This window comes from Ananas comosus, linkage group 7 (genome assembly GCF_001540865.1).
Source record: "Ananas comosus cultivar F153 linkage group 7, ASM154086v1, whole genome shotgun sequence".
Taxonomy (NCBI): Eukaryota; Viridiplantae; Streptophyta; class Magnoliopsida; order Poales; family Bromeliaceae; genus Ananas; species Ananas comosus.
Genome location: NC_033627.1, coordinates 2,523,719 through 2,543,953, shown reverse-complemented (window position 1 = coordinate 2,543,953; position 20,235 = coordinate 2,523,719). Strand labels below are relative to the sequence as shown.

The window sequence follows — 20,235 nt, the reverse complement described above, 5'->3', positions numbered from 1 at the left end:
AAGTAATAAGGGTATTTTGGTCAGTTTGCTGAAAAAGCGGACCGAATCTGCAAAAATAAAAAAGATGGCCCGATTTTGCAAAAGCCCAAAATAAGTGGATTTTTTATGCAAATTGGCCTTACAAAAATTAAGATTTTCTTGACTATTAAGCATTAATTAATTTCATTTTTATTTCCTTAAGAAGTGATTTAAGTTATTAAATCTAATAGAATCGTGTACTTTTAATTTTATTGACTCGATTGAAAAAAACTATGAGCTATGAGAGGTGTTGGAAGGTTTCGAGAGGTGATCGGCTGTTCTTCATAGATTTTTGTCTAAATTTAATCATTCGATGAGCTTAATGCTTGGTTTCTTCGGAAATGTGAATAACTACCAGAACCTAAAATTTCAGCCGGGAATGAATTCAAACTTTTGTGTAGCGATAAGTGGCTCCCTCAATAGTAATTGATTACAGAATTTTGAATTTTTTAAGTTCCGTATGCTTCAAACTGCCTTGCTCGATTTTCTCGTTGCCATTTGTATTTTATTTTTCCCGGCAATATCTAATGTCATCCGTTCTACGCCATGCGTGATGTCATTCACCTAATCTGCTGCGTCATCAAATTTGACGTTTCTGGTCTTCTCGATACAGCTTCTTTTCCTTCCAAACTCGAAACCGTGGAGCACCGAGTACCCTCATCAGAAACTTCGCTTTCTCTCTAGAAGCAGGCCACCGACGCTCTCTCCTTGTGACTACTCCATCTTTGACTCTTCTAGATTTTTTTTGACCCCGCTACATAATAAAGGAGAATTTTTCCCACGAGAAATATTATTTTTTCGCTAGCTGCAACGCTGGACGTGGCTAGATGCATGTAACTAGAAGGTCACCGTCGTGCGACCCCAGGTTTCACACGTACGAATGAGGAACTCCCATTTCTTTAATTAGCAAATGCTTTCCGTCCGATTAATAAACACGTGCGGTTTGGTTTTCAGAAGGAGGCATCTTCTATATAAATAAATCTCTTCCCCTTCCACCCTCCTCAACACACACACCGAAGCAACAGCAATTGTCTCTACAGCTGGTTTAGCTACAAAACAAATTCTTCTTCAGCCACAAATTCAGATCCAACAAAAAATGGCCTCCCCCCTCGCCACCGCTAATCCCCTCTCGTCTCCTCCTCCTCCTCCTCCTCACGTCGTGGAGGACTGCCGCGGCGCAATCCGCGTCCTGAGCGACGGCACCATCCTGCGCTCCCCCGACCCCATCTTCCCCGTCACCGTCCACGACGACGGCTCCGTCGAATGGAAGGATTCCCTCTACGATCCCCAGCACGACCTCCACCTCCGCCTCTACCGCCCCCGCCGCGATCGATCGTCCGATCATTGCAGTAGCGAGAAGCTCCCCCTCCTCTTCTACTTCCACGGCGGCGGCTTCTGCATCGGCTCCCGCACCTGGCCCAACTTCCACGCCTGGTGCCTCCGCCTCGCCGCCGAGCTCAACGTGTTCGTCATCTCCGCCGACTACCGCCTCGCCCCCGAGCACCGCCTCCCCGCCGCCGTCGACGACGGCGCCACCGCCCTCTCCTGGCTCAGATCCCAAGCCGAAGCCGGCGCCGGAGCCGACCCCTGGATCGCCGAATCCGTCGACTTCGGCCGCGTCTTCGTCTCCGGCGACTCGGCCGGCGGGAACATCACCCACCACATGGCCGTCCGGTTCGGGCCGGCCGGCCTGGGCCCGGTCCGCGTCCGCGGGTTCATCCTCCTAATGCCGGCCTTCGGCGGGGCCCAGCCGACCCGGTCCGAGTCGGAGTGCCCGCCCGACGCGTTCCTGAACCGGGAGCAATCCGAGCGGTACTGCCGCCTCATGCTGCCGCCCGGCGCGACGAAGGACTACCCGGTGTTCAACCCGTTCGGACCGGAGAGCCCGAACCTGGGCCCGGTCGAGACCGGCCCGATCCTCATGGTGGTCGCCGAGCGAGACGTTTTGAGGGATCGGGAGGTGGACTACGTGATGAAGATGAGGGAGCTGGGGAAGCACGTTGAGCTCGTCGAGTTCGCGGGGCAACAGCACGGCTTCTTCGAGGTCGACCCCTACGCCGAACCGGTCGACGAGTTGATCCGGCTCATCGGCCGGTTCATGGACCAGTTCGGACACGACTCGGCCTGAACCGCTCCGGGACGGTTTGCGGTGTTGACGGAATAAATGGTCTTTAATTTGTTTCCTCTTTTTTTTTCCTTTTTTTTTTGTAATTTTCTATTTTTTGCATCTTCTTTTTTTTTTCCCTATTTGTCGCTTTTCTATTGTTTTTGTTGTTGAGGGCGAACGTTAGTATCTGCTCCTGCCGATAATGTTGTAATGTCGCCCCAAAAAAATGGAAAAGAAATTTTTTTAAATAAAAATCAGATATATGGAAAAATAGTTTCGAATAGTGGACTTTCTTAGGAATAAAAAAAAAATATCACTATTAAAAGAAAGTTAGCGAGGTATCCATAAAAGCATGAAACAATTAAGCTTCCAAAGTTAGAAACTTAGGGCGTGTTTGGTTCGAAGTTAAAATCGGAGTCGGAGTCGAAATCGGAATCGGAATCGGAATCGGAATCAAAATAAGCTGGAATCAGAATCGGAATGACTTATTATCTAATTCCGTTTGGTTCATCACCTAAATTGGAATCGAAATAAATAATTCCCATTGTTGGTATTTGGTTCAAGTGGATATAAAAAACGTAATCAAATTAATATAATAACGTTATCTTTATAATATATTAATTTAAATTCAAATTAAAAATTAAATATTAAAAATTTACATCAAAATTTTTAAATAATGTCAAAATTTTAAATCAATTTTTTTAAAATAAATTAATCTTTGAAGTTGAGTGGATAATTCAAAATATGAAACTAAATTTTTATTTATTCAAAGTCAAACTTAAAATTACAGTTTAAATTTTAATTTGAATTCATAAATTTAATTTAAGTTTGAAATAAAATTTGAATAAACTTTATATAAATTAAAATTTAATTTAAATTCAAATTCATAAGTTAGATTCGAAATACTTAATTAAATTTTAATTTTTAATTTAAGTTCAAATTAAAATTTAAAATTATATATTTAATTTTTAAATTTTAACTCATATTTTAATTAAAAAAGTTGAAAAAATAAATTTAATCCGAATAAATATTCATTCCGTCCGAATTCAACTTCCAATCCGGTCTAGGAGGCCGGATTGAAAAAATGGATGATTGGGGGATTCCCATTCCACTCGAAAATCGAAATCGGAATGGGACTCCCGCGTACCAAACACCCATAAACATATTCATCCATTCCGATTCCGATTCCATGGTAAAAAAGAAGCGAACCAAACACGCCTCTTAGATACCAACCATAGAGTCCTTACCAACTAACTATATTAGGTATGATTGGTTTCAAAACTGAAGCCAATTAAAATCAAAAGATACAAAACATGAGAACAACTTTAAAAATGTTTTTACATGAACGTGAAAAATCACTTAGTTCGCACCGATCTACTGTTCTTTTCTGTCTCATTCATTAAGCACCACATCCTTAATCCAAATCTCCAAGGCCTGCCTACTTTGTTATGGAAAAAGTATGCTTGTCATAACATAAAACCTACAGTTGCAAAAGCATCTTATAATGTGTTTCCACAAACAACTTTTTGATACAATTATGTGTATAAAATCATTATTTCTTTGCATATTTAGGAGATTTAAACTCATATATTCCGTTTACGTACCCAGAGTGCATAATGATTTATTTCTCTAAAACATATACTTACTAGAGAACAGTATTTTAATTATTTATGCTGTACATTTCATTCTAGAATTTGGGATCATCTCCTCTCGACCACCCTTTTGTCAACCATATATATTTGTTTATCTTGCCTCTGAAATATTTTTAAGACCGCGTAAACATCTCGTCTTTTTGTACTTTAAAATATGACTGAATTAGTGTAAAATGCCTTGCTAGAACCCTAGCTATGTTGGGCCGAGAACACAATTGAATCAATTTGGGACTTAAAGAGCTCTATGCTAAATTTCACATTGTCGACCGAGCCGTTCTAATAATTCAGCAGCCTAAATAATGCAAATTCTAAAACTTTCATATGTAATTTAAGTAGTGAAAAATATAGATTATTATCACTCGAATCAGAATGTTTTTGGACAAAAGTGAAACATCAAATGACATATTTGAATCGGATTGTCGGGAAGGTACAAACCGTTAAGTAGAGCCAAAGAGGCAACCGGAATAACTATCAAATTTTTTACTTCTTGTATTAGAAACGATTGGTGCAATTTTTTTATTCTGCAATGTGATTTTTCAAACTACTATATTTCGCACTGATTGTTCCTAACGTAAATGGCAAAGAACTTGATGATTGATTCCCAGAGCCTCAAATTCGAAGTCTAATTGCTACATCTTTTTAACAAATAGTATAGTTATCTTTCTTTCTAAAAAAAATATATATATATTAAAGTCTTATATTTAACCAATTTGTCAAACGAGTACGATCTATAAAAAAAATCAAAGTATTACTTTTCACCAATTTGTCAAACACGAACGATGTATAAAAAAAAAATCAAAGTCTTATATTTCACCCATTTGTCAAACGAGTACGGTGTGCCGTTCTCACAAAATAAATGATCGTGTTCATCGGGTAACAAGGATATTATAAATGTTTTATTTTTTAAAAAAAATAAACTTAGTTAAAAATATAACGTAGCTAATTTTCGAACTTGAAATTTCGGATACAAATTATTAAGTTTTTTGCCATTATACCTACTGGAATTGACTTATAAATTGTATCAATATATTGATAATAATGATATTTTTTTTCTGGTTGGTATTTAAGATTCTGAATTTAAAACAAAACTGAGTTGCTTTAAAATTTCAGCCAAATTATTTCTAAAATTGAACTAAGCAAATAACATACTATCTATTTCTTAAAAAAAAAAAAAGCTGGCATCTACCACTTTATGTGATATGCATTATAAGCTAATTAACTGTAAGCTAAAAAAAGTAAAAAGTCATTTTTTCAACAAATTAAATTATAAAGAATTAGTGTGTAAAAAATAAAAATATAACAAAAATACAAAACTAGTAGACTTGGCAATCTCTATCTATACTCATAAACTATTCATAAATTTGTAAATACGGATACTAATTTTTTTATCTAAAAAATTATAGATAAAGAAGATGATAGCTAGTAGATTATGGGTATTTTTGACAATTTGGGAGTGCCCATAGATACCTCCATATATTTTTAATTAAATAAAATTTTTTTTTTGTCTATTCATTCTCAAAAATTATAAACCTAATTTATCCACGTGTTTTTTTTTTTGGTTTTTGCTGTGGTTATCTCTCCTACCACGTGGCCTCTGACGCTGCACCATTTTTCCATTGACCAATGCTCCGGGTATATGTAAAATGCTTTTAAATATAATTAGTCGGTGCACGTGCGTTGCATGTATAATTATTTCTAATATAATTAAATAAACTAACAAATTAGTGGAGAAATAATATATTTAAAAAGTAGTGCCAAATTTAAAAAATTATAAAATATTGCAAACTATAAACAAACTACAAATAAGTATTATTTGAAGATTATTATTCAAACGAACATAACATTCATATTGAAAATTATTATTTGAACATAACAAAAATTTATTCAATGAGAATGAAAGAATATAAACAATTTCTGACATAAATTTTAAGGTAAAATTTGATAAAATCAAAGTATTATGTGTTGGGGCAAATTCTACAGGTATTATATCGAGTTGCTGTATGAACAAGCCAAACGTTCCAAACAATCTTTGGCAACGATGCAACAAAAATTCAAATATATCAATTGCTCTATTGAAGTAGAAAGAGATATCTAAGAAGAGTAAAGAGTAGCTAAATCAACTCTAGTAAAAATTTTCATTAAAATGTCAATTGACAATTGCACATTTTTCTCATCATCAATCCAATATTGAAAGATAGCTATATGCTAACGACATATTGTGAATAAAATAGAAAAAAAATAAATAATTAGCAGCCATTGAAGTAAAGTTTTTTTAAAATTTTAGTAAAATTTTAGAAAAATGAAATCATAAAAAAAAGGAAGAAAAGACAACCAATTTACAAAGTGAAAGCAATTTACTATGCAACTAATTCATCGAATCATCAAAAAATATGAAAGTAAATTAAAAAAATCACTACAAGTACAATTTTATTGTATACAACTCTCACAAGTATGAGTAAACAATCAATTTAAAAAACAAAAATCACCAAAGCATGCACATTAAGAAAAAAATTTAAAAAAATAATTTTACAAAACTAATTGTTTAGTAAAGGTATGAAGACCAATTAAATAAATATCATCAAATTGATTGAAAATCCACACAATATTCAGAATATCTTCTTTTAAAAAAAAAATTTCTCTTCAAATTCAAGTCCTAATTGATGCACTGTCTATGGCAACAATACTTTCTTATATAGAAAAAAAAAAGGAAATAAGAAAAAAATAATTTATAAATATTTAATAATGATTAACATAATTGCATTTATTCAAAGTGCACACTTCTTTATTCAACCTCTTCGTTCTTCGAGAAAGCTCTTTGTTTCTTGGACAAAATACATCTCCTCTATCAACATAAGTGACATTTATTCCTTAAGCATTTGAAAGATAAAATATGAACTTGTATACTTCTCTATTCAATCTTTTCGTTTATTGGAGAAGTCTCTTCGTTTTTAAGAGAAAATACCTCTTCGTTTCTTGGAAAAGATACGTCTATTCCACACCACGTTTCTCGGATGCCTAAAAGATGAAGAAACTAAATATTAAGTCTTTTATTCCTTCATTAATTGAAGAAATTCTAATACTTTTGTTCGGAGAAAAAAATATTCAAACCTCTATTTCTCCGATGCTTAGAAGAAAACCAAAAACTCTTCATTTCTATGAGCACGTTTATCTCTTGGCCATCATCTTTCTTACATGTATGGAAGAATAAAATTCGATGAATCATATAAATAGACCACAATAATTCGAATATATAAATTTAAAATTCTAATTGAAGTTTAATATTTTGTAAAATTTTAAATATCTTTTAAAAGATAATAGAGAGAATTTAGATTGAAAATAAGAATTACTCTAATTTGACATAATTTTCAACATTATAGTTATTTATAAGTTAATTATATAACATTATAATTAATATCTAGATAATAATTAGTTGACTATAATTTTTTTAAAATTTTATAAAAAAATCAATTTTGTTATGGAAAGAAAAGAAAAACACCTCTTCTGGAAAAGTTCTGAAAAATTTTATTATACTGTAAATTTTTCTTGAAAAGTTCTGAGCCCTAATAATAAATTTTAGTCCTTATTGATATTGCATGTTTAAAATTTGTTTTACTAATTTTCAGAAATGAACTCTTCTATGTTGTTTTTTTTTTTCCCTTCATTATTAAAATTTGTCATTTAATTTAAATTTTTTTGGTATAAAAGTAAAATTAAAGGTTATATTTTGTAACCTTATGACACTAATTGAAGTTTGGTGTTTTGTAAAATTTTAAATATCTTTCAAATATCTAATTTAATATAATTTTCTACATTATTGTTATTTATAATTTAATTATACAATATTAAAATTAATATCTAGATAATAATTAGTTGAGTTTAATTTTTTTAATTTTCTAAATAAATGCATTTTGTTTGGACAGAGAAATGTCCAAACAATTTAACAAATAATAGTTATCTATTTTATGATTTTGCATATTTAAATTTTGCTTTACTAATTTTAAAAAATTAACTATGCTACACTGTATTTTTTCGCCTTAATCATCAAAATTCATCATTTAATTTAAAATTTTGTTGGTATAAAAGTGTAATTAAAGGATATATTTTGGAACCTTAAGACACTAATTGAAGTTTAGTATTTCGTAAAATTTTAAATATCTTTTAAAAAATGATAGAGAAAATTTAGATTGGAAATAAAAATTGCTTTAATTTAACATACTTTTCAACATTATAGTTATTTATAAGTTAATTATATAACATTATAATTAATATCTACATAATAATTAGTTTACTATAAATTTTTTTAAATTTTTTGAATAAATGAATTTTGTTATGGAAAAAGAAAAAGCACTTTCTTTTTTAAAAGTTTTGAAAAATTTTGTTATGCTATAATTTTCTAAAAAGAGTTTTGAGGCCTTCATCTCATTGTATTAAGTTTTAAAATTCTAAATTGTTATTTATAATTTAATTATATAAATTTATGGTTAACATTCAGTTAATAATAAATTATCAATATAGCCTTGGTAGAAGGGGGTGAGGAGAACCCACCAAACATATTTGTTTATAGTTAATAATATCAAGATTTATGCGTTTTAAAATTTTATATTATTTATTGTATATTGTGACATTGCAGATAATAAGTTGTATTAGGATTTTTTAAAAAATTATATATCCGTATTTTACATTTGAAAAGTATAGAAAAAAAAATAATAATTTGCAGATAACCCACATACTCATCCGCCCGCGGACCAGTATGGATAAAAATGCAACCTATCTAAAAATTTACAATAGGTTTCATCCATACCTATATGACTCGCAGGTATAATGTCTTATCTGCGGTTTTTTCAACTCTTCTATTTGCCAGATCAACAAACGAATTCTATTTATTTTATTTTTTTATTTTTAATAAATAAATTTAAATTAAAATATCACATAAAAAAGTGTTCAAACTTCACCCATAGTGTCTAGAGTTTATACAACCCACCACTCTCGTTCAGAAGTGCCGAAAACGAAACCTAGGAGAGGGGAAATTTCAATTTTCCGTGGTGTTCGAGTTGCTGCTTTACAAATTGGTCTCCAAACTATTAGGACCGGAACCACAGAGCAGTTACTTAATTAGATTTTAAAAATATATCAACTTCTTGATAAAAAAAGCTAATAATATTTAATTAAAACTCGCCATTTGAATTTTAGCACTGCCGTACTAAACCCACTATATAGTTGCGGTAATGAGACCCTGAGAAAATTAAGAATTTCAAATCAGGACTTGTCGCCTTGGAGAAACTATCAAAAACTTTTGAGACAAATAAAATGAATGTCAAATGACTTGAACCTGTACCATGTGCTCTATATTATTATTATTATTATTATTATTATTATTATTATTGTTGTTGTTGTTGTAGGGGAAACCACATTAGATTTAGATAGTCGAGATAACATAACAGTGGAAATGACGAAACTAGTGAAGCACTCGCAGGTTGCTATAAAAAATTCGGACGTAGAACCGGTTCAGGCCGAGTCGCTTCGGAACTCGTCCATGAACCGCTTGATGATCCGGACCAGCTCGCCGGCCGGTTCGGACCACGGCTTCGTCGCGAAGAAGCCATGCTCCTGCCCCTGGATTTCGACGAGCTCCACAGGCTTCCCCAGCTCCCTCATCTTCGCAGCGTACTCCGCGTGCCGGTCCCGCAGGAGGTCCCGCTCGGCCGCCACCACGAGAACCGGGCCGGTCTCGAACGGGCCGGGGATCGGGCTCTCCGGTCCGAACGGGTTGAAAAGTGGGTGGTCCCTCGTCGCGCCGCGCGGCAGCATGAGGCGACAGTACCGGTCGGCCACCTCCAAATTCAGGAACGCGTCGGCCGGGCACTCCAGTTCCGACCGGGTCCGGTCGACCCCGCCGAAGGCCGGCATTAGGATGATGAACCCGCGGATGCGGACCGGGTTCAGGCCGGCCGGCCCGAACCGGACGGCCATGTGGTGGGCGATGTTGCCCCCGGCCGAGTCGCCGGAGACGAAGACGACGCTGAAGTCGGCGGATTCCGCCAGCCAGGGGTCGGCTCTGGCGCCGGCTTCGGCCTGGGATTTGAGCCACAAGAGCGCGGTAGCGCCGTCCTCGATGGCGGCGGGGAGGAGGTGCTCGGGGGCGAGGCGGTAGTCGGCGGAGACGACGAGTACGCCGAGCTCGGCGGCGAGGCGGAGGCAGCCGGCGTGGAAGTTGGGCCACGTCCGAGAGCCGATGCAGAAGCCGCCGCCGTGGAAGTAGACGAGCACGGGAAGCTTTTCGTTATCATAATCAGATAGTTCATGACTAGGTCGGGGACGGTAGAGGCGGAGGAAGAGGCTGTGGGTCGGGTCGAAGAGCACGTCCTTCCACTCGACGGAGCCGTCGTCGCGGTCAGAATCTACAGGAAAGATGGGGTCCGGAGAGCGCCGGATGGTGCCGTCGCTCAGGAGCTGCACGACGCCGCGGCAGTCCTCGACAACGTGCGGAGGAGGAGAAGAGGAGGATGACGACATGGCGGCGGCAGAAGAGGAGGAGGAGGAGGAGGAGGAGGAAGAGGTGGTTGTGGTGGCTAAATAACGTTATGACTTGTGAGCCTGCGTGGTGGTATTGTTGTATTGGGAACTAATGCCATGTATAGCCTTATTAGAAAAAAAAAATTTCCAATGTAGCCTCTTTTTTAAAAAAATTCCTAACCTAGCCTTCTTTTGATAATTAGAAAATAAAAGATAACTTTAATAGTATTTATATGCTAACTTGGAGAGAGAAATTTTTTTCTCTCTCTCCTCCCACCCTACTAATATTTAAAAATAATTAATTTTTGTTATAATAATATTTATTAAAAATTAATATTTAATAATAATAAATATTATTATTATTGAATTTTTTTTTTTCAGAAAGATAGCATGATGCTATCCTCTTCATTTATTTTTTTTAGAAATAAACTTAGCTGAAATAATAATAATTCAAACTCAGGACTTCAAGTACCAACCACCAAGTGATTTACCACTTGTACTAAATACTAGTGATAATAATAATAATAGTAAAAAAATTATCATTCAGTAATAATAATATCATTGTTATTAAATATTAATTTTTAATTATTGTTATTATTATAAGAATTAATTGAGAGGAAAGAGAGAGAAAAATTTTCTCTCTACTAATTAACATATAAATGCTCTTAAGCCTTTTTTATTTTCTAATCCATCAAAAGAAAGGCTAGGTTGGGAATTTTTTTAAGAAAAAGGCTAGATTGGAAATTTTTTTTCTCAATAAGGCTAGATGTGGCATTAGTTCTTGTATTGGACTATAGGTTGCAACAGATTTTGAATTTAAATAGAGTTTTAAGTAAAAATAATTTTTTTAACTATTTTTATAGTTTTGAAAGTGAAGCCTTTTAATTTTTTTGTTTATTTGATAGAAAATAAATAATATAAAAATTCTTCATTTTTTATATTTATTTTGTACAAAACTGTTGAATTTTCACACTCTTGCTAAACTTATCATTATCTTTTATAAACTTGATACATGATAATGAGTAATATAATAATATAATTATTTTTTTATATACTTAAAAAAAATATTTTTAAATAACTAAATTAATCCAAAGCAAGGTGAAAAAAAAAAAAAATTAGTACACCACCAAAATTTACATTAACCTCTAATTTTCTTGTAACTTTTTATTACCTCAACCACAATCAAATCAATTTCCTCATATTTTTATTATATTTTTTCCTCACGCGTTCTTTTCCAAATTGATTTGGTCCCATTGCGCGAAGTCAATTACGGTACTTTAAAAAACTCAAAGTCTAACTGAAACTATATTATGCTAAACCAAACATCAAAAATATTTATTTTCGATCGAAAATTATTTTTCCTCTTTTCATTTTCACCAAAACAAACAAGCTCAATGATGCGTGGAGTTTACTAGTCCATTGTTTTATTTTTAGTTAAAAAGTAAAGCTAATAAAAAAGTCTTTCAAAACACTTGTTGTAAAATTTGAGTTCATTGTGGATTATAATCCTAGCTTTGCTCTTTTGTAATAATGATAGAGAAAAAATATATACGGTAAATATATAATAGAATTAAAAATCTCTATTGCAAGAAATGCTATTCAATTTCAAAATTTAATTTCACTAAACAAAATTGAAATTATTTAATTTGTACAGTACAACATTGTTGTTCATATCCGGTACATTTATATATTTGTCATGGAATGGCGAGCACGTGGAGGTGGTGAACAGTGATATATATATATATATATATATATATATGTATGAATGCCTTATTGCAGATAATAATTAATTCAAGTTTATACCTTTATTATTATTTTTTAACTTGTAAAATATAGTGCTTTATGACTTTATTTAGTAGTAGATTCTAAAATAGGTAAATATAATAATAAAATAGTAACTTTTAGGCCAGGAGATAACAAAATAGGCTGGCCTTAATTTACTTTTTCTGGTAATAAAATTACTACAGCACTAAAGTGAGCCTCAATATTATCATACCTTATTTTCTTTGACAGAGTCTATTTTAGGTGAGGAGACATTATCAATTTAAAATTTTAATACTTAATTTGACACGATAACTTTATTTGTATTATAATTTAAATGGTTTTTAATTATTTGTACATACTTTATCATTTTTTTATTCAAAAGATGTTAAAAGCGCTTTTGCATGTCTACGTAGAAGGATCAAAAATAAAAAGCAAAACTCTTTTTCACGGTGTAAGTTTCGTTTACGTTTCAAGCAACTAAAGGAAATCTAAAGCAGCTGGAAAAAAAAAATGAAATTGCGTATGCTTTGGGCCTCAAATCTCAACCACTTGAAATAAAAAAAAAAAATAATAAAAAATAAAAAAAAAACATCTCTCCTATGCTTGGTTAGAAGAAATTAATTAATTGATGGTGGGTTGAGGAGTTTTTGTCAACACGAAATTTAATAGAGTACGTTGTTTTGGAGTATTTACTCTTAGATGATGGGTTCCATATCTGCCAATACAGTACTTTCTCCCATCAAGTAATTTTTTTTTTAAGACCAACTATATCTAGTATGTACAGCTAATTAAGGAGTTAATAGTTAGTATTTGAGATTTGAAATTTAAAATTTTATTATTTTATATTTCTAGTTAAGTTTGTGCGTGAAAAAATAAGTAAAATAAATAACATGCATGTTATCTTTCTCTAAAATATTATAATAATAAAAAAAATTGAATTTTGTACATTCTGCTTGAATTCTTAGTAAACTAATTACTACATTCTTATTATTATTTATCTCTTTTTTTTTCTCTCTCTCACTTGTTTTTCTTCGCCCAATTCATCCTCCTTCTGTTTGTTATTTCTTCCTTTCATTTTTCTCATGCTTTTTCTTCTGTATTCTCCTCCTCTGTTGCCCAAACGTTGATGCCATGCCTCTCTTTCTTATCTCGTCTACACCTTCATCAACGTCTTTTCGAATATGACACAAATCGTTAAAGTAAGGCTGCAGGGGAGGGCGTGACTATGAACGGCGACAAGGGTGCCACAGACTTTGAGTACGATGGGGAGAGAGAGCGCGATTGCAAATTGGCCGAATAGTAATAATAATAATTTCATCCATAAGGTCTAAACTTAGTAAGATAATCTAAACTCTTTTGTGACTCAAAGAGTCATGGCATGCATGCATGAATCAAAGGGATCATCTACAGATAGAAATCCTACGAAAAGCTTCTCATAGTTAATGCTAGCTAGGGTTTGATTTCCCAACACATATTATTGGTCGTGGGAAGCTTTCTTCCTCAACTTCAATATTTTTTTTTTTTTCCTAAAGAGATATTTTCTTTAACATCTAATTTTTTCAATTTAAACTATTCTTGCTGTTTGCATCTTTTCTAATGAAATGTCATAGTACTCATACATTTTTAAGGGGGGTACAAATTTCTTTCCATCTTGAGTGGTGAAAATTTTTTCGTAGCAGGTGATTGGAGTATTCATTCAAAAATTTTTGCATAGCTTTCTAATAGGCAATCAGATTACTTAGTTTGCAATAAATTATACGTGATATAGATTTGTAAATTAATGTAGGAAGGAAAATTATAATTAAGAAATATTATATTTATTTTCATGACATTTATAAATTAAAAATATGGAATTTGGTTTGGTTAAAATACAATTTTATAATTTTTATTACTACAACAGTGATTCAATCAAATGTGGCTTTGCGCCAAATACCAAACGCCAAACGTAATCCTACAGTGTCGTGCTCACCTTCGCTACTGCCAAGTACCAACTTATATTGCCAAAAACTCACAAACCTTATCATCATTCATTTTCATTCCAAGCCCTCCAATCATATCCAACACCAAACAATGTCGCCGTCCTCCTCTTCTCCTCCCCACGTTGTCGAGGACTGCCGTGGGGTCGTGCAGCTGCTGAGCGACGGCACCGTCCGGCGCTCTCCGGACCCCATCTTTCCAGTCGATTCTGACCGCGACGACGGCTCCGTCGAGTGGAAGGACGTGCTCTTCGACCCGACCCACAGCCTCTTCCTCCGCCTCTACCGTCCCCGACCTAGTCATGAACTATCTGGTTATGATAACGAAAAGCTTCCCGTGCTCGTCTACTTCCACGGCGGCGGCTTCTGCATCGGCTCTCGGACATGGCCCAACTTCCATGCTGGCTGCCTCCGCCTCGCAGCCGAGCTCGGCGTATTCGTCGTCTCCGCCGACTACCGCCTCGCTCCCGAGCACCGCCTCCCCGCCGCCATCGAAGACGGCGCTACCGCGCTCTTATGGCTCAAGGCCCAAGCCGAAGCCGGGGCCGGAGCCGACCCCTGGCTCGCCGAATCTGCCGACTTCAGCCGAGTCTTCGTCTCCGGCGACTCCGCCGGGGGCAACATCGCCCACCACATGGCCGTCCGGTTCGGGCCGGCCGGCCTGAACCCGGTCCGGATCCGCGGGTTCATTCTCCTAATGCCCGCCTTCGGCGGGGCCGACCGGACCCGGTCGGAGCTAGAGTGCCCGGCCGACGCGTTCCTCAACCTGGAGCTATTCGACCGGTACACCCGGCTCGCACTGCCGCGCGGCGCGACGAAGAACCACCCGATTTTCAACCCGTTCGGACCGGAGAGCCCGAGCCTGGGCCCGGTCGAGACCGGCCCGATCCTCGTGGTGACGGCCGAGCGAGATATCCTGAGGGACCGGGACGTGGAGTACGTGGTGAAGATGAGGGAGCTGGGGAAGCGTGTGGAGCTCGTCGAAATCCAGGGGCAGGAGCACGGGTTCTTCGCGACAAAGCCGTGGTCCGAGCCGGTCGGGGAGCTGGTCCGGATCATCAAGCGGTTCATGACCGAGCTCAGCAACGAATCGGTGTGAACGGGATCAACAATCAATTTCGCGTTTTCGCGTGCTTTTGGTCCTAGCAACAATTATTGTACTGTTAACAGCAACAAAATAAATAGACTGGTTTTGAATATCCCAAATATTTTATTAGAAATGTGCATGCTATATACATCAATTCGAAAAGCAGAATAGGCTCGCCGTGTTGTCCCTGTTGACAAGGTGACAGTGTCGCAACGTTTGCTATCCTCTCATCCAACTGCGGCGCCACTTCGGTAAACCTTATGCAGCGTTTGGTTAGGGAATAAGAATAGGAATAGATCATTATCCTCCTGTTTATATTCAAACGCTATTTTTTTATCCGAGAATAGTAATTCTCGATTATCCCCACCAATACCTTCATTTTTTATATAAAATTATCTAAAATTGTTTTAATTTCTGGAAACAATCCAAGTTTTATCCCAACACTATTTTTCTTATTTCCATACTTGTACCTATCCCTATAATAATTAGTTCTTACTTATATCCGAACCAAACGGTACCTATATGAAACGCTGAGTATGAAAAAGAAAAAAAAATCATGTTTTTGCACTTTGGTACTCGTTAGAAGCCTTTTTTATAGGATCTCGATTTGTAGATCATATCATTCATGCCACGCCTCTTTCACAAATACTTTATAATATCTTTCTAAGTTTAGACATTCTAGGTAAAATTGTTTGATAGAAGCAACGTTTTGTATTAAACGATATCCAACACACTCCCATGTAGTATATGTACTATATAAAACACCTCTATTAAACTTTCGTGTTCTTTAAAACATCCTTCGCCCACTATTAATTAATTTTATTCTAGCCAAGTATAAGAGATATATACTTTTTTTTAATAAAATAATAATAATAATTATTATTATTATTATTATTATCATGTGGTTGAGATTTGTATTATACAACTTCAGTGTCACAGAGTTGTTGGAGGTCCAAAGTTTATGCAATTTCATATTTTTCCTTCATGCTTTACTTTTATTTTAGTTGATTTTAGTTGCTCGAAACGTAAACGACTCTCTCGCCACGGAACTGAGTTTTCATTTTTGTTTTTTCTTCTTTTGAGCACGCATGCAAAAGTGGTTTGCCCAAGAAAGAAAAAAAGAATTTTTTTTTTTTTGAGAGATATGTAGCACGCTAACCGTTTCGTTTATTTCATTTAGAAATAAATTTAGCTAGAAATGTGAATCAACTAGGATTCGAACTTGGGTCTCGGGTACCAACCATCAAGCCCTTTACCACTTGCTCTAGGGACAGTCGGTAAGAAAGAAAATTATTGATAATATTATTCAGTACATTACATCTTTTGAATAAAAAAAGTGACAAAGTATGTACAAATAATTAAAAAAACATGTAAATTGTAATACTTGTCAAAATTAAGTCCTTAATTGTTAACGTTTCCTTATCTAAAATTAGACTCCTTGTGAAAGAAAATAATGTATAATAAAATGATATAAAGGATCACACGATTAGCTCTATTAAGGCTAAACGTAATTTATATTTTTTCATCTCTAAGCCTAAAAGTTAGTTTTTTTGTTATTCTATCTTTATGCTAGAATCTACTATTAAATAAGATAATAATAAAGCAGTGTATATATATATACAAACCAAAAAGGTAATAAAGTGTGAATTTAAAGAATTGTTGTGTGCAATCTCCATGTGACATATATGAATGCACGGTAGTCGACAATAATATTTCTATGTAATAATCTTTCCACATGATTATTCAAATGCCCATAATGTACCAGCTGTCCCTGGCGCAAGTAGCATGCAATATAAAAAAACGATTAGTAAACCCTAAACGAGAGACTCTGTGTATCCTCAAAAACCAAAACACATCCAGCTCCACACCAGCATCTCCTCCACCGCGCCGCCATGTCGTCGTCCTCCTCTTCTCCTCCTCCGCACGTTGTCGAGGACTGCCGCGGCGTCGTGCAGCTCCTGAGCGACGGCACCATCCGGCGCTCTCCGGACCCCATCTTTCCTGTAGATTCTGACCGCGACGACGGCTCCGTCGAGTGGAAGGACGTGCTCTTCGACCCGACCCACAGCCTCTTCCTCCGCCTCTACCGTCCCCGACCTAGTCATGAACTATCTGATTATGATAACGAAAAGCTTCCCGTGCTCGTCTACTTCCACGGCGGCGGCTTCTGCATCGGCTCTCGGACGTGGCCCAACTTCCACGCCGGCTGCCTCCGCCTCGCCGCCGAGCTCGGCGTACTCGTCGTCTCCGCCGACTACCGCCTCGCCCCCGAGCACCGCCTCCCCGCCGCCATCGACGACGGCGCTACCGCGCTCCTATGGCTCAAATCCCAAGCCGAAGCCGAAGCCGGCGCCGGAGCCGACCCCTGGCTCGCCGAATCCGCCGACTTCAGCCGCGTGTTCGTCTCCGGCGAGTCCGCCGGGGGAAACATCGCCCACCACATGGCCGTCCGGTTCGGGCCGGCCGGGCTGAACCCGGTCCGGATCCGCGGGTTCGTTCTCATAATGCCCGGCTTCAGCGGGCCCGACCGGACCCGGTCGGAACTGGAGTGCCCGGCCGACGCGTTCCTCAACCTGGAGCTATTCGACCGGTACGCCAGGCTCGCGCTGCCGCGCGGCGCGACGAGGGACCACCCACTTTTCAACCCGTTCGGGCCGGAGAGCCCGGGCCTGGGCCCGGTCGAGACCGGCCCGGTTCTCGTGGTGGCGGCCGAGCGGGATATCCTGAGGGACCGGGACGTGGAGTACGCTACGAAGATGAGGGGGCTGGGGAAGCGCGTGGAGCTCGTGGAGTTCGAGGGGCAAGAGCACGCCTTCTTCTCGAGAATGCCGTGGTCCGAACCGGCCGGGGAGCTGGTCCGGGTCATTAAGCGGTTCGTGGACGATCTCAGCAACGAAGAATCGGTGTGAACCGGGTCAACGAATCGCTTTTAGCCATCCTCGTTTTCTAGTGTAATGGAATAGCAGCCGAATAAATTGATGGACTTAGTAATATTTTTCTTTTTCTTTTTCTTTTTCTTTTTTTTTGGTTGACAAAGCGTTGTTTAGTACGTAATTATATGTGGCTCAAGCTAATCAGTGATGATTATCACTCACCTTCATAAAATCATTCAAACAATTAGCAACAATAAAAAGAGCAATAGCGACAGAGCACATAGATGAACTTGTTAAGACGCTCTAAACATTTCAAAATAGGCAGTAGTTGAAGGGTGGTATTCAAACTCTTTTAGAATATGTTTGATTTACAATTAGAATAGAAATAAAAAATTAAATTAAAACAATGAGAAAAAAAATGGTAAAGCATCCAAAAATTATTTAGTTCATTATAGAAAGAAAAATCAAAATGGATAGTTGTGAGTCGAGACATATAAAGTTTTGAAAAAAAAATTTTGTTCGAGAGGTAGATGTTTGTGCAAGAGGATTTTAAGTTATGTGCTCTGTCTAAAAAACAGCAAGCAATTCAAGTTTCAAAGTTGAATTAGAACATAAGCAAATTAGATCATTCTTCATTTCAAAATCTGATTTTTACAAAATAAATAATAACTATTGGAATTAGTAACCCTAATTTTGATTTTAAAAATTTAAAATAAGTGAACAGAATAAGCTCTTATTGTAATTGCTCAAACTTTATTGTGCTTCGTGCTTGTCCTTTAGTACGTAATTCATGAGTAGGTGGTCCCTTTTGATTCCAAAAGAGATACAGTAACTTTGTAAGGTGAGCTGTAATGATACAGAACAAATCTGACACAAAATATCAACTTAAAAAATATTAAAAATGTAATTCTTATTCATAATTTCAATTATAAAAAAATATCTTTCCTGATCATACAGAATGAGTAAAGTAATATTAGGGTAACACGAATATAAATAGATGATAGATTAATTTATTATATATATATATATAATTATCTACTATATTAGTTGATGTGGTGGTATAACTACTTATGTAAAATTAGTATTTTTTGTAAATTCATCAGACATTCGTAATGTATAGAAACAACATTAATTATAAAAAACTGACAAATAGAACAGTCGAGGAGTATTAAAAGAAAAAAAAAAAATCTTCCTAAAAACATGAGAATTTACTAGAATGTGTACTCTATAGAGTAATTAAATAAGAACAGCAAAATAATAAGTACCTTATAGGATAAAAAAATATTTAATGCTACAGATATATACTTGTATATCACAATTGTACAAACAATTACAGGTATACAGGTAAATAAAATACTAAAGAAATATAATTTAATTTTTTAAATAATAACTAATAAATAATAATAATAGTAATGTAATTTTTTTTAAATCCCATAACAAATGACTATATTTCAATTTTTTAATTTTTAACTTGTTAACCTGCTCTTCTTTTTTTTTTTCTTTCTAGAAGGCGTGGGGGCCAACGAAGAAGCTGCCTTTCAGCTTTTCATACGGTGGCCCAATCAATGTGTTTCTTTTTTTTTCCTTTTTTTTTTTTGTACTTTCTCTTTTAATCTTAAAAAAAGTAAAGATAAATCCAAATGTGGGGGATTAGCCTAAATTAAGTAAATTACGAAAGTAGGATTAGGTGAAAAGTGTGAACTAGACCAAAATGACTTACATATTAAGAGAATGACACTGTGGGCCCCACATGTTGATCTTAGGGATAATTTCATCAATACCCCTCTAGGAAACAGTAATTTCATAAATGCCCCTCTAAATTAGAAAATATCAACAATATCCCTCTAAAAAGCAAAAATATTCATAGATACCCTTAAGACTAACATTCCGTTAAAAAGTCATCTAAAATTCTATAAATACCAATTTTACCCTTATTACTAATTTAACTAAGTGTAATAATTTAAGATTAATTATATAATTAATTCTTAACCTTTCAATCACATAATAATTCAACATTCTCTTTAAAATTTTACAATTAAAGATCTACAGTTTATAAAATATAATAATTCAATTCTGTTATGATTTTTCGCTTTTAAATTATATAATAGTTGTAATGCAATTCTTTACTTTTGCAATTGAGTTTTTTTTTTTTTTTCCAACTAAGTTAAAAATTTTATCAAATTCATGTATGAGGGATCTCAATTGAAAAACTTTTAACTAAGTAAAACACAAAAACAAAAAAACT

At 35.8% G+C, this 20,235-nt stretch overlaps 4 protein-coding genes across 4 annotated transcripts; 3 read left to right on the top strand and 1 right to left on the bottom strand.

Moving 5' to 3' along the window:
* On the top strand, positions 178-2,406 carry LOC109712382 (probable carboxylesterase 15). The gene has a single exon (XM_020235931.1). The coding sequence runs from the start codon at positions 1,115-1,117 to the stop codon at positions 2,144-2,146; it is 1,032 nt and encodes a 343-aa protein (XP_020091520.1). The 5' UTR covers positions 178-1,114; the 3' UTR covers positions 2,147-2,406.
* Positions 9,128-10,334, bottom strand: LOC109713107 (probable carboxylesterase 15). The gene has a single exon (XM_020237070.1). It carries the CDS (start codon positions 10,288-10,290, stop codon positions 9,283-9,285), a length of 1,008 nt encoding a protein of 335 aa, XP_020092659.1. The 5' UTR covers positions 10,291-10,334; the 3' UTR covers positions 9,128-9,282.
* LOC109712311 (probable carboxylesterase 15) lies at positions 14,064-15,246 on the top strand. Its single transcript, XM_020235804.1, has one exon. It carries the CDS (start codon positions 14,125-14,127, stop codon positions 15,127-15,129), a length of 1,005 nt encoding a protein of 334 aa, XP_020091393.1. The 5' UTR covers positions 14,064-14,124; the 3' UTR covers positions 15,130-15,246.
* Positions 16,834-18,171, top strand: LOC109712472 (probable carboxylesterase 15). Its single transcript, XM_020236051.1, has one exon. It carries the CDS (start codon positions 17,010-17,012, stop codon positions 18,024-18,026), a length of 1,017 nt encoding a protein of 338 aa, XP_020091640.1. The 5' UTR covers positions 16,834-17,009; the 3' UTR covers positions 18,027-18,171.